The 16984-nt window shown below is 37.9% G+C and overlaps 1 protein-coding gene across 3 annotated transcripts in view; it reads right to left on the bottom strand.

Annotated features, from left to right (window-relative positions):
* Positions 1 to 7338: 7338 nt before the first annotated feature.
* Positions 7339 to 16984, bottom strand: part of LOC111874492 (transmembrane protein 18) — a 131158-nt gene continuing 121512 nt past the window's right edge. For all 3 annotated transcript variants that reach the window (XM_023870040.2, XM_023870041.2, XM_023870039.2), the window contains exon 5: positions 7339 to 10657. In XM_023870040.2, the coding sequence (XP_023725808.1) occupies positions 10514 to 10657 (144 nt within the window). In that variant the 3' untranslated portion in view covers positions 7339 to 10513. The remainder of the gene's footprint in view (positions 10658 to 16984) is intronic.

Genomic DNA, 16984 nt, shown 5'->3' with positions numbered 1-16984 from the left:
ACCTTCGCGGAGTTGGAGCAAGAAGTTGCTACCATTACTGGCCATTTCTACGTGCAAGTTTTGCAGAGGTTGCATGATGTGGTTCGGAGGAAGTGGCAGGGACAGTGGTTTCTGCATCACGATAATGCACCAAGCCACACATCACTTGTTGTGCAGCAATTCCTCGCTGAGAAAAACATTCCTGTATCACTCAACCACCATACTCTCCGGATCTCGCTCCAAGTGACTTTTGGCTGTTCCCTACTCTGAAAATGGGCCTCAAGGGGACACGTTTTGCAACCATGGAAGACATCAAATCGATTGCAACCGCTAAGCTCCTGAAGATTCCAAAAGAAGCCTTCAACCGCTGCTTCCAACAATGGCAGGATCGATGGAGCAAGGGTCCTACTGTGAAGGTGATTAGGTAAGCGTTGCCGTATGTCCTACCATTAGAGTGCTATACCACCATTCCGGGAACTTTTTGACTGCTCCTCGTACATGGTCAACAATTCTAAATCCATATAAAGTAAAATATGGTTAACTTCAACTTCCTTATCATCCTTCAGCATGGTAACAACTGAAATGTTATGCCTTTACTAAGCACTCAAAAGAGGCTATGAAAGAACAAGAGTCAGTTCACTCTGTGTATAAGAAGACATTTTCACTTCAAATTAACATAAATGGCAAAATTAACAATAATGTTAAAAGGCATTTTGATAGCAGTAAACAAGTCATTGCCTAACATATAATAAAATACAGAGGTTTACACCTAAATGTAGCTAAAATACTATTATTAGTACTGAAAAAATGGAAATGGAACACTTTGAAGTCCATGGAAGTCATTTTGTATCACAGAAGACCATTACAACACACAAATGATGATAATGCACAATAATTACTGGTGTTTTATACAGAACTCTTAAGAATGTTTCTATAATTTTATTTGATATCTAGCATATCAGTATGTACTTCAAAACAGTAGTCCATTCTCTAACCAAAAGAATGAACACTTTAATTCACTTTTATAAACTTAGGCTTCACCTCCGAATAAAATTCAGTTCTGACACACCAGGCACAATGAAAACCTCCTGTTCATTAAAATTTAATGTGATGTGTACAGACTTGTGTAATCTGAGATCAACACTTGCCTTTACAAGTCTTTCTTTTCCCCACATTAACAAATGCTGCTATATCTGGAAACTGATCTAAAAGAGAACTTGAATTCCTGCACACTTAGTGGCAGTAATAACTGCAAACACTGTTTTCTGTCCCTTTATTTTTCAGGGCCTGTCAGCTACCACACTTCAAAAAGAATATTCAACAAACAATATTTAGCCAGAGTACTGAAAAATACTTTTTCTGGTAATCTATAAACTATTCATTGATAAACTATGTGGGTAAAATATCCTCTATTCATGTAATTTGTGGGAAATTGTCTCTCCATATGATATATGTTCCACCTCATATCTTTCTTTTTTCAAGAACAAACATTAAATGTTACTACTAAACCAAATGGTGCACAAGTATTCATACTGAATGTTCTAAAACGCTTTGGAATCATATTAATTATGCCATTATGCGGCATGAAATAGGCACTAAAATGTTAGCCATTCTGGTGAGTGTTCACTACATGAGACTGTTATGTCAATAAATACATTCTGTATATGAAATATAGGTCGAGGAGGATGAAGTGGGCAGGGCATGTAGCATGAATGGGGGAGAAGAGCAATGCATATAGCATACTGGTCAGAAAGCCAGAAGGAAAGAGACCACTGGGAAGACCAAGGTGTAGGTAGGTGGACAATATTAAAATTGACCTTAGAGAGATGGGATGGATAGAATTGGATTGGTTTGGCTCAGGATAGGGACCAGTGAAGGGCTCTTGTGAACACAGTAATGAACATTTGGGTTCCATGAAATGCTGGGAAATTCTTGAGCAGCTGCAGAATTGGTGGCTCCTCAAGTAAGTATATGAAATTCATGGATGGCCAGTTTTTTAAAACTGAGCGAGCACAGATTTATGCACCATAATTTCATTATACAATAAACTTTCTCCATTCTCATATACACAATGTTGAGACAGTAACAGTCACAGTACTTAACCAATTACTGGTATTACAATTTTAAGACATACAGAAACTGCAAATATTTATAAACATAAACAAAACTGAACTTCTTCCTAATTGAGTGTGAATGCATTATTTTATCAACTGTTCTAGCAATGCCTCATGTTTTTTATTTGTATAAGGCTAAAATCTGTAACCCTTCCATTTTATCAATGAACTAAACTGCCTTGAAACAAAAGTCTTCCATCTTGGTGTATACTACTAATGTAAAAATACCTCTCCCATTCTCTCTCAACAGTTAAGTCATTAATTTGCTGTTATCAAACAATGGAAATCGCAGATCTTCATAATAAAGTACAATAAAGCTGTCCTTTTGCTTAATTAAGCACCATCCCATAAAGACATATGTGGGAGTAGAGGTATGACTCAATTCTCTCTGAACTTCAACTATAGACTGAGGTAGGTGGTGAGCTTCATACTCCATTTTACCCCTAGGAAAGTTGCTGCCCCTGGCAGAATTCAAACCCCTATCATTAAGGCCATAGCCTAGTCACTATACCAACTGAACTACTGAAACTGAAACTATACACATAAATAGCTTTTCCAACAGAATATTTTAATAGGTACAGGAAGAGTCTAGAGTCTCAAAGTGAGAAAACCTTTGCAATAGATGTGGATGGTACCTCATGAAGCCTTGAATTCCCTATGATATAGTATTATAATGGACTCCACATTAAACTTATATGTCCCACAGTTTCTCAAGAATAAACAAATTTTGATATGCATCATCATCAGGTAGTTAGCTGTATCCACCTTCTACGCAGTGACAGGAAAACCATTCCACTGTACATATATTAGGCCTTGTCTCACCAATCTCGTGCAAATATTGTTTGCACTACAGACTGGCCTAGAAGTTTCATCCAGTGATATTTATTTGCTTCATATCTACAGTCTAAGCAATACCCTGTACAAGGGTATTTAATATCTTCTGGGATGTGATACTGTATAATGTGATTGAAAAGTCTGCATCCTATGTGCTTGTTGAGTGCTCAGTTTACTCTTTGACCCTGAAGACATCAGTAAACTTCTACCAGACTGTACAGTGTCACATCCTAGAGATATTATTCTTCATAGTCATTGCTGTGAGAACCTCAAATCCAACAAACCCTACAGCTTCATTGTCTGTCTGAGACTTTTCCACTAGTGCCATATGCTTAATTAGGAAATAAAATTTTATAGTTTATATCATGTATATAAATGCAAGGAATTACAAGATACAAAAACAATGAAGATTAAATTACTGAAAAAGCAGTTGAAATTCCCAGTAATGAGACGTTTATGCACTGATTTCAGCGTGATTTCATCTGTCATATCTATTTTGACTTACATTAACAATTTTTCATTCTACCTGTTTTGGTTGAGGAGCAGTGTACTCACATACTTTCTCACCATTCCTTTCAAACAAAAAAATACATAACAAAGCACAGTATGAATATTCTACAACTGGCAAATACTTGGTCTATATAAAAGGTGTCATATACATTTATGAATGTACATAATATGCACTTTGATCATACTTTTGTAGATATCTTCATTCTGCCAGTAAGTAGTAATCTCACTATACTGGAACCTTAATAAAATGTTCTTCAAATGGACTGTTTCACGTTTAGCACATTCTTTTTGGTCCCACTATTTATCCTATAAAATACAACGTAAAAAAAAAAAGAAAAAATATATATAAGATAATGTTCTCTCAATCCAGTCAAAAGTATAATGAGTTACTTGCTGTCAATAACAACATAACTGCACAACAGCATTTTTTCTTTCAACACTGTATTTTAAATTACTTATAGATCAGAAGAGAAATAAAATAGCTCTAATTAACTGGAACAATAACAGAAAGAGCAATTCTAACACCTATCTCTCTGGATATGTAGCAGTGTAATACTATACATTTTCCATTTAAGAAATAGTTTCACTCGACATTAGATGCAAACTTATGCATACATGTCAAATAGCCTATCTTTACTATTCAATATTTAAATTATTATGGAAATATACTGTATGTGTATGATGGGAAGTCCATTCAAAATTATTCCTACATGCTTTTACAGAAAACATGTTATTTCATAAATACATTGTTTTATAATAATAAACCATGATTTAAACAGATATATATTCTTGTATAGAAGCTACCAATATGTTATTTCAGGCTCTTGATTAAACCAACATAGCACTGCAACCAAAACATGTAGGCATATTATGTATTTCAATTTGATGAACAACAAATCTGAGATTCATAGCCAATTTTTTTTTGCACTTCAGTTGATAGCATGTTCTTGGCACTCTAGCTAAAAATGTATACATCACCAGAGTTCAGCCTAAATGCAAGACTGGATAAAGGAAACAGGAATGTAACTATATGACTGTAGGTCTGGTGTGAACTTTGAAGATGAATGGAATTTTAGTAAAGTGGATAACAAATTCAAGGGTAAATTCTTAATAATTTTCTTGTGACAGTAACATCAAGTAAACAGCTAATGAGCCAATATTTGTACTAATGTGTAAGGTTGTCCGTGTCCTTCACTGTGCCATATGGGGGAGTGGAGGTATAGCTCAGTGCATTCTAAAATCAGTCTTAGATGGAGGTAATGATTTCCATTCACCATCCACTCTACCCCCCAGGGAGAATTATATTCTGAAGAAATGACTACTCCTGCTCTAACAACATGAAGAAGTGGTGACTTATAAAAGTTACTTAAATTTTATTCTCAGCTTTACCTTAAAGCTTTGTTGAGACACTATTTTAACTATTTATTTTGAAAAACTGACTACTTCTGCTCTGAGACTATGAAAACATGCTGGTTTACAAAAGTTACACGAATCTCATTAACTTCAGTCTGCAACATCTTACTCTGCAGAAGACTTTAACCAGCTCAGCTGCACAAGAAATTTCCTGCCTTTTATGAAATTGAAGGTTCACTGCAATATTCACGAGAGCCCACCATATATTCCGCTTCTAATTCAAATCACAATTGTAACTAAATCTTTTCTATAGTACTCCATGAATATCAAATTTTTATTATCATAATAATTTTATAAATATTCATTAATATCAGGCCTAACCAATGCCATTAATATAGAAAAACCTGTCGATATAATCATCACCCATAGGGAGAAGAACTGTCAACTCAAGAAACTCTATATTGCAGCATCCTGTTGCACTATTTTTACTTTTCTCATGTATTCAATTCTATCTCCCATACAACTCACACTAAATGTTTTAAATTCAAAATTTAAATATTCAGAACTCTCTTTATCTATTTCACACGTTTCTATTTCGCCATCACGTGCGTTAAAATTGTTTGGTGAAAGTGCTGCAAATTTTATATTCTGTCTTAACTCTTTTCCTAATTTTATGAGATAATCTTAAATTCTGAAGTATAATTGCTGGAATTTAATTAAAATCATTGCAGCCATTTTGTTTCTGGAGTCTAATCCAAAGGACCCCTAATTTTGAAGCTGGTGTGTTATTCATGTGGTACAGGCCTATGATGGATAAACACTTAAATACTGAATATCTAACCAACCATTCATGTACTATAAAGGCACACAGAACTCCAAAAACCATTCTCTCATATTCAGGGGGCCTCAAAACATGTAAATTCATCAAAATTTCAGACCGATTTTCTTCACAATCACATTACTTTTCATATATACTACATACATGAGAAAATAATACTTCAAGAATAATACATATACAGTTAACATGCAAAAAAATCAAAACTCGCCAATTGAAAGGTAATCTGATACTGTGAATGACTCTCCCCTTTTTGTCAAATAGTCCATTATAAATATGGGACTACACCTAGCATGGGGTACACAGTAGCACAGTTGGTTGAGGCACTATGCTACAAGCTGGAAGGTTGCAGGTTTGAGTCCCGATGAGTTGGATTTTTTTTTTCAATTTACCTAATCCTTCCAGCCATACTATGGCCCTGGAGTCGACTCAGCCTCTAACAGAAAGAAGTACCAGGAATATTCCTGGTACTTACTTACTACCTTACTATCATCTGTGAGCCGACTGTAACCCTATGGGCCTTCATGGCCTGTTACAGGAAAACTTTACCTTACTTACACCGAGCACATTATGTTTTCATAAAACTTTACTTCCAGAAGATTCATATGTACATGTCAAATTCAAAACTGGTGGCTTAGGATCTTCAATAATTCAGCAATGTTTGAAAGTATTTTTTATTTTATCATGACTAGGCTCAGATATGAAGTTCATGGTCCCTGAAACTAGAAGTCATGAAATATAAATGTTCATATATACTTCAAGCTGGGAACTTGTATTTCAGATCCATACACTTTAAGGACCACCTGAAAATACGGCTAAATATTTGGTCTGCCCTGCCAAGATGTCTTAGAATTGTACTGTAGGTCATAACAGCACACACACCATAACTGAACACATCTGTTTAAACAGTAATTTACTCGTAACTTTTGGAACAAATGATAGGACTTTCAAAGTCATGAAATTAGCAGATGAATAAACACAGGGACATGAAACGGAGGTTCATAACAAAAAGAACGTTTTTTTGAATGTTCACCCTGCATTTTTAGTTGTTACATATTACAGCAACAGTTACAATCTCTATACTGAGAAGTAAATTTTAATAACATTTATCCGAAGAGAAGATGGTACCTCAGAGTGAATATAGTGAAAACTTCTCAGTTTCGAAATAATTCTGCTGGCATTTATAACACTTTCTATTCCTAATTCACTATTCACACTACTGCTTCCTATGTCAAAGTCATACAAAAATTCTTATAAACAGAACGACACAAATTAATGCTCGTCAATTCTGTGGTCTGCAAAGTAGCAGTATTCAACTTTAACTTCTTTGAAAAGTGATCATTTTTAAAATATATTATACTTGTAATGCAGCAAGATATGAGTACAATGACTGAAGAAATTTATTATATTGAAGTTTCACTTCACATGTCATTTAAATACTAGTATATGGAGTTTAGACTTAATTTTCATTAAATTTTAATGCAACAAATATTTAACAGTATGTGATGGCTGAAACATTATCTATAATGCTTAATACAAGATGCGATTTGACATGCAGGAAAAATAATAACAAATATTGCAGTCTTGTGGGATGTGATGATCTGTAGTCTGGTAGGTGGTTACCAAAGTTTGGGAAGAATCTTCAGGACACTACCATTTTTACATCCTTATGACAGATGCAGCAGGTTCCTCTGAAATGTTGGTAACCATCTGCCAGACCACATGGCAGTACATCTCAGAAGACTGCAGTCTCAATATTCATCATCTTGGCAACATCACATCTCAAATAATAATTTAGTTAGTACAACAAGACAATGGTAAAATTTTGGGTCATTCAATACGGAAAATTATCAGAAGTCTGAAAAGAGTGATGACTGTAGAAAGAAAAAATTAACATGTCAAAAGATTAACATCTGATATCATCCTGGAAAAATCTCACATGCTGGCTTGCACAGCTGGTGTCCTCACGATGGAAATAGACCAAATGATCAGAGGCACAAAATTTCATGAAGCAAGCAGGTTTCTTTCTAGTCAGACATAAATCTAAGTCGGAAGCTTTCCCAAGAACTTTCAAGAAAGCTGACATATTTTCAGATGTATTTCATTATAAAGAGAAAAGAAAATGGCTGACTTCTTTGACACAGCAAAAATTATGATCAAATGAGATTAAACTCAAATACATACATGTTATATATTCCTCTCTGCCTAAGAAGGTAAGAGGTAAAAACTTTCAAGTCTGGGGTATGACAGATTCAGCAATAGGGTGATAACTTGCCTACAACTGCTGTGATACATGCAAACATAATATTCTCCAGCTGTGTACACCTAAGAGTAAAATTATGCAACTGATACTCTAACTTTACTTCAGACCAAACAGGACATGAAAGTCCATGCCTTCAGAAGATCAAAGGCAATGAACTGACAGTACTTCAGATTGACTGACGCTAGGAGGAACAAGATTTTACTATTGCTATTACAGAAAATACAGCTGGAAAAGGGAACATGTAAAACTGATGAAACACAGACATATTCCATTTTATAATTACCTGATTCAATTAAGAAAGGCGATGTTATTTCAACCCAAACTCAGCTAAACATCAAACTATCACTCTTTCCTGGGTCAGCATTTCAACTATTCAAAAATATATGGCCAGATCACAAGATGTCTGCAAGATGCATGACCTAAAGTCAATACCACATTTAAAACTGTTTATCCTTAAGTAGTATGATTACATAAAAATATGCCCATTGAGCCCAGTCCCTCTCAAAAATTATCTAGTTTAAACACTCTCCAGAACCTGCTCAGATTAATATTATGTACCACACAAACACGAATAAACGGCTTGCATCAGAAAATTAGAAAATGAAACCTCCTCTTCAGACACACATTTAAAAAGGCTTAAATAAATCATTTCCTATTAATCATTCAGAATTTCCTGTATAAAATGAAGCTTTAGAGCAATATAAGTCATTTAACAAAATTCTACTAACCTGAAAGAAATTGCTACAGAATGCTACAAGAATTCTGGCTGGTGATAGTCCTGTGAGCTTATCTAAAAATGAGTCAAAATGTAGTCTGATGAAACAGCAGTGAATGTGTCAGACTAACCTTCATGCAAAAATGTTTGATTTTTCTGCTCCATATTGTTGGTATTCCTCTCTAGGTATCTACAGAATACATGTAGGAAAGGTAACACTATTTTACAAAACAACAAACAAACAAAACACTGTAAGAAGGTAAATCAGGGGTCTGTTCTGTTTTAATAAGACAGTATATTGGCACATATACACAGAGTAATTCACTGAAAAACTCTGCCAGCTGAATATAAATAGAGAGGAAACTAAACTGTAACCTATTATAGACATTAAATCCACAAATTCACACTTCTGATTCACCATCTATTGATATGAAAAGGATTTATAATTTGATTACCAAAGAACATAAAAAAGAAACTATGTAGGATTCAAGCAACAATAGGCAATGAATGGAAAGTATGAAAGTACTGATATGGAATGTTAATTCTTGTAGAGAATTTAGTAACATACCACATGCATAGCACCTATCCCCCTGCTTCAAAACATTTATGCAACAGCTGCATAACCTTTGGACGGAAGCTGTTGGAAAAGGAGATTACATTTACTTTTGTTTACAACAGAAAAAATCTTAGCTGCTCTTAAAATCAATATCCAAATTACTGAATTTAAGAACCTTAGTGTGATGTGATTTGTAACTTACTAGATATATTTAACATTGGTCTCTTTTGAGTATGGAGGTCCTCACAGCAGTGAGCAGTAAGATTACCGTCTTCTGGGAAATGATGCCACATAGTTTGGTAGATAGGTACCAATGTTCCCATATCATTGCCACAATCTTCTCCCCGTGAGGCAGCATGTTCCTCCACAACACTGGTACCAATCTACAAAATTATATGGCATCATTTCTCAGATAAATATAATTCTGATTGGTCTGTTTTTTGTACATGAATGTCATTAAATCTTTAGTACCACTAAAATGCAAGCTCAATTTCTACATAACACAATTTCATCGGTCCCTATGAACTTGGAATAGACAGTGATCGTGTAGTTGAGACAAGTGTCAGTAATACTATGAACATGAAACGAAAAATAGCCACCAATCAAGAGAACTACACTAGTGATAAACAAAATTTTAGGAATGAACTATATCATTCATGACTAAACATCCACCTTACTTCAGATTTTCTCTTATATGAATATCACATTTTATAATAAACTGAACTTAATTCGTAAGTCTACTTCTCTCATATGATGTACTTGTAGCATTTGGCATAAGGTTTTCCTCCTTTTCAAACACTGTTCAGCTCCTGTCCTATAATGTTGACCTGTCTTTGTTCAGCAACTACAGGACGAAGTAATGGTTAGTGAAATTCAGGCACCAGGTCAAATTCTTAGTAACCAATGAATGAAATGATTAAGTTTGATGTTAAATATTATCCAGAAAAAGCTCTGAACTTCCAGTCCTGCTCCATTTATTTGATAGTTTATACTAACAGGTCAGACATTTAGCCGTCTCTGACATCAATCTCTGCAATCCAAAATACAAATTCAGTCAGTATTTTCTTAAAAGTATATCTTCACATATGACAGGCAATGACCTACTTCCAAACTGTTGGTTGGTTAGCTGATTCTGTTTCAGTTTGCCATGGTGTGCAACTGTCACCTCACACTTTATGTTAAGTACAAAAGTATAGTGATTTGTTAAAATGTTTAATAGCTCCAGCAGATAATATACAACTTCCTCTACCCAGATGTGCCATACGCTGTTAAGTGCAAGACAAAATGTGACTAGTTCACTCATTACACATGCTCATGTCCTCCAGTGTTTGTCACTCATTCAATCTTTCAGTTCTCAGTCTGTCTTGCGGTGATTTATCATAGCACTATTTTGCTGCTCCAGCTGTTGACGCCGTAAATGTAACGACTGTGCTTGCTGACGAAGCTGAGCTCTGTTCAGTTTTGTCATCAGTTGGCTTGACTGCCACAACCAGTTTGCCTGTAAATTGAACAGATTGTGTTAAGTTTCATGTTAGAGTCATACCTGTTTTGGGACTTGGCTTGTAAAACTAAGAGGACAGACATAAAAATGTGATAAAAAGTACAAAATTAAGCAATCCATATCCTGAACAAAATCTGATGTTTTGAAACAAAATATGATAACAAAGAAAGCCATCTTCTGGGATGTGACGCCCTGTAGATATGTGTTAACCAACATTTTGGAGGAACGTATCGCCTCCATTTTCAGGGTAGAAGAAAAAAGAAAATCCGCGAGCTAGAAACAAGCGTGAGCAGGTGCTGACAGACTAATGTCAAGTTGAATAAACCCAGGTGTATTAGAGCAGGAAGAGAAGGGAGAGGGGCTATATGGGAAATCAGTAGAGGGGTCTGGGGATATGGGCCAGCAGGTAGCAGGCCAGAGCAGGTATAGAATATTGTGTCGAGGGGAGAAAGACAAGGTTAATTGGAGGGAACTAACCATGAAACTTTGGGGCTACGATGCAAGTAAGGCATGGACCAGAGCGGCCTTGTGGATCTGGTGTCATGTCCCGGAGGTTTCTTGAGGGAACAGATGAGAGGCTTCCTTGATTTGCTGAGACAAAACCCCACTTCTCTGCTCATATTGTCAGGTCGGAGTTCAATCTACACAGTGCCACATCCCAGAAGACGGCTTTCTTCATAGTCACATCGTGAAAACCTCAAGTCTCACAAAATATGATAATGTTAAAAATTCATACCAGTGGATGTGGAAGAAAATGTGGCAAAGAAATACCAGTAAGGACATTTACATTACCTAAACAAAACTGAAGGTTATACAGTAACACAGCATTAAATATGTACTTGCTGCCACACTGTGGGTCTCACAGAAAAATGTAGGTAAGTATGTACAGATCATGTTGCCTGGGCAGGTTTAGGACAGCAGAGGATGGTCTTCTTAAGCACAGAAAATATGCATAAGAGGTAGTAACCACTTCAGATCACTCATCCAATTTGTAAATAGTAACACTCTTGAGTACATGAAATCCCAGACCAAAAACGCAAAGTTCTTCTTCTTCATAAGGCTCAACACCTTCATTTCTTGAACACTTTGGCCTGCTCAACAATTTCCTTCCAAATACTTCTGTCGTGTGTGTGAATTATCCAGTTATAAATTTCTAAATCCTTTAGGTCTTCCCTTAGGTCATCTTTCCATCTAATCTTAGGTCCGCCTCTTTTCCTATGGCGTGTGGCTGCCAGTCATATATTCTTTTAACGGTTCATCCAGCCTCCATCCTTGAGATGTGTCCAAGACAACTTATTCTTATTCTATTATTTGTCATTTGTTTTAATTCTCCAGGAGCCATCATGGTAACACAAAGTTATTAATGAACTCAAATGCTGGTCTACACCAGGCCTTTTACACTTTCACTGTGGTTAACACAAATCTGCCTGTAGTTCCATATGAGGTCAATAATTAATTTATTTTACACTCTGCTACTAGGCAATCACCAATATCTTGTCCCCTTCTCTACAATGACTGAGTCAACTGTTTAGGATGACTAACTAACTCCTTGGATCCTCCTGGCCTCTCTGAAGCTCAACATCTCCACCATCTTTAACTTCAGTCCAGCTTACCGTGTCATAGTTGTCGTTAGGGTTCCAAGCACTATACATGACACATGAATGACAAGCACTAACGTAACATGGCTGACTTTGCATTCTGGTATGCGGCTAGTGTGAGCGGTCATCACGACACTCAAGGACAAACATCGAGAAGACTTGTCAGCTGACAGGTACAGTGCGTGGACCCGCCAGAAGACCACACTTTTCTTGGCCCATAATCTCCATAACCGTTCAACTTTGGACACAGGTGTTCTGGGTTATATCGGCATACTTTAGCATACAGAACACCCTCCCGAAGTCTGGCACATTCCTCCTGGGACACCCTGTATATATTACTAATTATATTAACATTACTGTTAATTATTTTATTATTTCTGGGAGGGAGAAATGTATTACCTAAGTACAGATTTTGTCTACATTCAATCTGCTGGGTATAACCTCCAAGATTCACACTACAGTTCACAACTGTTACCTTGTGAACAACATTTTATACAAAATTTGTATGTTTATGGTATTGGTAGTTACTGCTATGAAAAAAAACTAAATATAATCATGCAGCCTTCGGGCTGTTTTACACTCAACAAAACATTAACTTGAAATCTGAATATTTTTATACATTTATTACTACATGCCATTTCATGATTATACTAAATAGCACTAGAAGGCACAATAGATCACTGTGGTCACGGTGCAAGGGCCAAGAAGGTCCATCCCTTATACATTCATTCATTCATTCAAATAGCACTAGAGCTACTCCCACCTCATAAGTTTGCGCACTGATCATGCTGCTGTTATCAACTACAGAAAACTGAAAAGAACAAGATACAGATGGCCCCCAACTGCATAACACTCACATAAGATTTTTTGAAAATTAGTTACCTGATTTTAAAGTTACAAAGAAGACAAAACACATACAGACATACTACTCTGTCCAAAAAGTATCCGACCTTGGGCTGGGGAAAAAAAAAGTTCTATATCTGGGTGGTTACAATACCTAATCGCCTTCAAAGTAGGCCCCTTGTGACTCCACACACTTAGCCCAGCAGTCCTTCCATCGCTGGAAGCAATTCTGGAAGGCTTCTTTTGGAATGGCATGCAGCTGCGCCATCGTGTTCTGTATGATGTCCGGCAGCTGTCAAAACGGCAGCCTTTTAGCAGTGTCTTCAATCTCGGGAACAGCCAGAAATCACAAGGAGCCATGTCAGGAGAGTAGGGAGCCTGGCGAACCTGCGGAATGCTGTGCTTGGCCAGGAAACCCTGGATCAGGTGTGATGAATGAGCTGGGGCGTTGTCATGATGCAGCTGCCAGTTGCGTGCGTCCCACAGCTCCGGTCTCTTGTGCCGAACTGCATCACGAAGATGATGGAGGACTTCTTGGTAGTACTCCTTATTGACAGTCTGTCCTAGTGGTGCGTACTCATGATGCACATCACCCCGGCAATCGAAAAAAAAAGTCAGTATCACCTTCACATTGCTCCGAACCTGTTGTGCTCTTCTGGGCCTTGGGGATGTTGGATGCTTCCATTGTGATGCCTGGACCTTGGTTTCCGGGTCATATCCATACACCCACATCTTGTCACCAGTGATCACAGTCTTCAGGAACTCAGGATCCCTGTTGGCGCACTACAGCATGTCCTGCGCGGCCTCAAGGTGGAGTTGTTGCTGCTCCGGTGAAAGCAGCTTGGGTACAAATTTTGCCGCCACTCTTCGCATGCCCAAATCCTCAGTTAAAATTGTGTTTGCAGAACCTCTGCTGATCCCAACCTCATCAGCAACTTCACGGATGGCCAAACAACGGTCCTCCATGATCAGTGTCCGCACTTTTTCAATGACATCAGCATTTTGGCTCACTGACGGTCTCCCGGAACGCTGCTCACTGTCTGCCGACATACGGCCATGTTTAAAGCAGTTGAACCACTCTTAATTTGAGTGACCCCCATTGCATCATCGCCGAAAGCCTGCTGAATTTTGTGGTTTGTTTCTGCTTGGGTATCACCAAGTTTCAGAAAAAAACTTAATTCAGTATCGCTGCTCCAATCGTTCTGTCATCTTGAGCTAAACAAGAATGTGACACTTCGCTGTCTGGCAGCCACAGACACATCCGGCGGTGTTGCGAGTCAGCAAAAAATCACGCATGCTCATTAAAGTCCCTTCTACCACTTCGCTCAGTTTCCCCACCCCTTTGGCCATTACTTACAGCGGAAAAAAATGAAGTCGGATACTTTTTGGACGGTACATGTGATATGATCTCACATGCCTCTTGTTCCTTATAAGAGGAGTACTGACCAATTAAATAAAAAACTCTGAAAGACTGCAAGTTACCAAACCTCAAAGCTATTATTCCAATGTCAAGAAGCAATCATTAATCAATCACACTACAGCATCCCTCCAAGTGGTAAGCCCATCATCATCTCCTGTAACTTCATGGAGTTCTGTAATCGCCCAGCATGGTCAGCTATTATTATATGTAATATTAATTAGAGTGATTAATATGCAATTCCACATGTTGGGAATTCGGAAGAGGGAGGATCCCTTTCTTGCACTCTTGTGGGTGACTTATGCCAGTTCCTGCTGGGAAGGCCAGAAGTGTTGGCCCTCTCTTAGAATTTCTGTGACGTTTTAAGACCTTGACTGAGATCTGACAGGGTTTGTTAAGTCATTAATTCTAGAGTAGGAGTTTCTTGAACAGGTGCTTCCAGAAGTATCCATCAAGGGCCTGTATGTCCTGCAGTTGAGGGCTTAAGATAGAGATTTCTGAAAAATGTAGGTGACTGGGAAATTTAAAAATGTTGAGACATCGTTCCCAAAATAGGACAATAGAGATCTCATGGGAGGCAAATTGTGAAGGAAGCTGGAGGTCCTGATGTGTCTACAGTCTCATAACATGCCACTTCTATATAGAGGCTGTACCCAGTCTTGTCAAGTGGTAGGACACAGAATCTGTTGTAATATGTATTCAACCCCCGCATTATTTTACGAGATGTGATAGTGTCCCCTGCACCACGAGCTACCCTACTTGTTTATTCTAAGTTGTCCTTTTCCTGTATGGGGTAGTCTAGACCCCGAAATTCTGAGTGAATACAAAATAAGAGGTTCACCCTTTTGGGGAGAGACGTGCTTATGGGCACTTCCTGCAGGTGTTCTCCCCTCGTGATTTCAAAAACCATTTTAATTGGAATCCTCATTTGGAATTCCTATGACCATCCAGTGCTCCATACGTCTGAATGGTCAAACTCCTCTTTAAGGACGACGAATCAAATGTCGATCCTGAATCTGACTACGCCCTCAATAGGCGTGTCTCTGGATGTCCAAGCACCAAGTTCGGGGTTCGAATCCCTTTAAAAACTCAGGCTTGCCAGCCACGGCGGACACCACGCTAAACTTTTGACTTGTTCACTTCGGTCGGACTCCTCGCCAGTTTAATCACTATTTTGTGTTATTACTGAACTTCAGTGCGGCATCATCGAGTAGCACACTCAGCACCTCCCTGGAGGCTACCTCTCACTACCCGCCGAATCCTACCGCGTTGGTGCATAGTGCACTCACATCCTTTTGTTCATTTATCAATTAACTATAATTACTATTCCTAATGTAACTTTGTATAAGCATTTGATTCAATACATCATTCTATTAACCTGAAAACCGACTTCCGAAGACTTGAATTTCAATTCTTAAGTGCTCCAACGATCCCAGTCCACAAGACTTCCGCTCGGTCTACAAGTACTTCCCATCACTATCCTTCGGGATACAACACTGTGCCCTTCGGAATTACTTAGTTAATAAACACTTACCTGTTCCACCAACTGTGATAGATAACTTATTACTGATCAGACAAATCATGACAATTTATTTAGTTACTGTGACTTAATGGAAGAATATTACATTGTTAAATTGGATACCTGTAAACAAAAGTGTAACTATCAGTGCCAGTACACGTTATGTAATAAAGATTCTCCAAGGTATCTCTTCTGTGTGGACATGGTGTGTGCAGGTGCAATCAGGCTCTTTCTGCCCTGTTAGGCCAGGTCCATTAAGACCTAGAGACCAAATCTCTGGCTCTACTGATCCCAGCCAAAGCTAGACACCATCACGCATACCTTATCCAAAGGTCTGTACAAATTCACAGCCACCAGACCAGTGTCTACTGGTGCCCACCCATTCTTCAACCTTCCCAGCCTGTCACTATGAAAATGGCAAGGTAAGTGTGGGGGGAATAAGGTAAGGATGGCACCCCAGGCAGAGCAATTATTGACATCATCCAAGGAAGGCCGCAGATGAATCCAATGTCTATAGAATGCTGGCTAAGGACACATGAACTTGCACAATTTTATTTCTATTTCTTGTTTCAATGATTATCGTGGAACTCATTCAATTTGAACACAGAAATAACTAAAATGGACTCCAGAGAAAAGAGCGCTTCATTAGATTCTGTCAGTTGTGCAGCTATTCAAGAATTTCCTAACATTCTATGGAACCCAAATGTTCATTACTGTGTTCACAAGAACCCTCCACTGGTTTCTATCCTGAGTCACACCAATCCACTCCATACCGCACCATCCTACCTCTCTAAGACCCACTTAAAATTGTCCACCCACTTAAGTCTTAGCTTCCCTAGTGGTCATTTCCTTCTGGCTTCCACCAAAATCCTACATGCATCCCACTCAACCCCATTCATGCTACACGGCCTGCCCGTCTCATTATAATTATATTTGGCAGAGTACAA

The sequence above is a fragment of the Cryptotermes secundus genome, unplaced genomic scaffold (genome assembly GCF_002891405.2).
Source record: "Cryptotermes secundus unplaced genomic scaffold, Csec_1.0 scaffold532, whole genome shotgun sequence".
NCBI lineage: Eukaryota > Metazoa > Arthropoda > Insecta > Blattodea > Kalotermitidae > Cryptotermes > Cryptotermes secundus.
The sequence above is the reverse complement of the archived record's forward strand: the minus strand, read 5'-3'. Positions and strand labels throughout refer to the sequence as shown.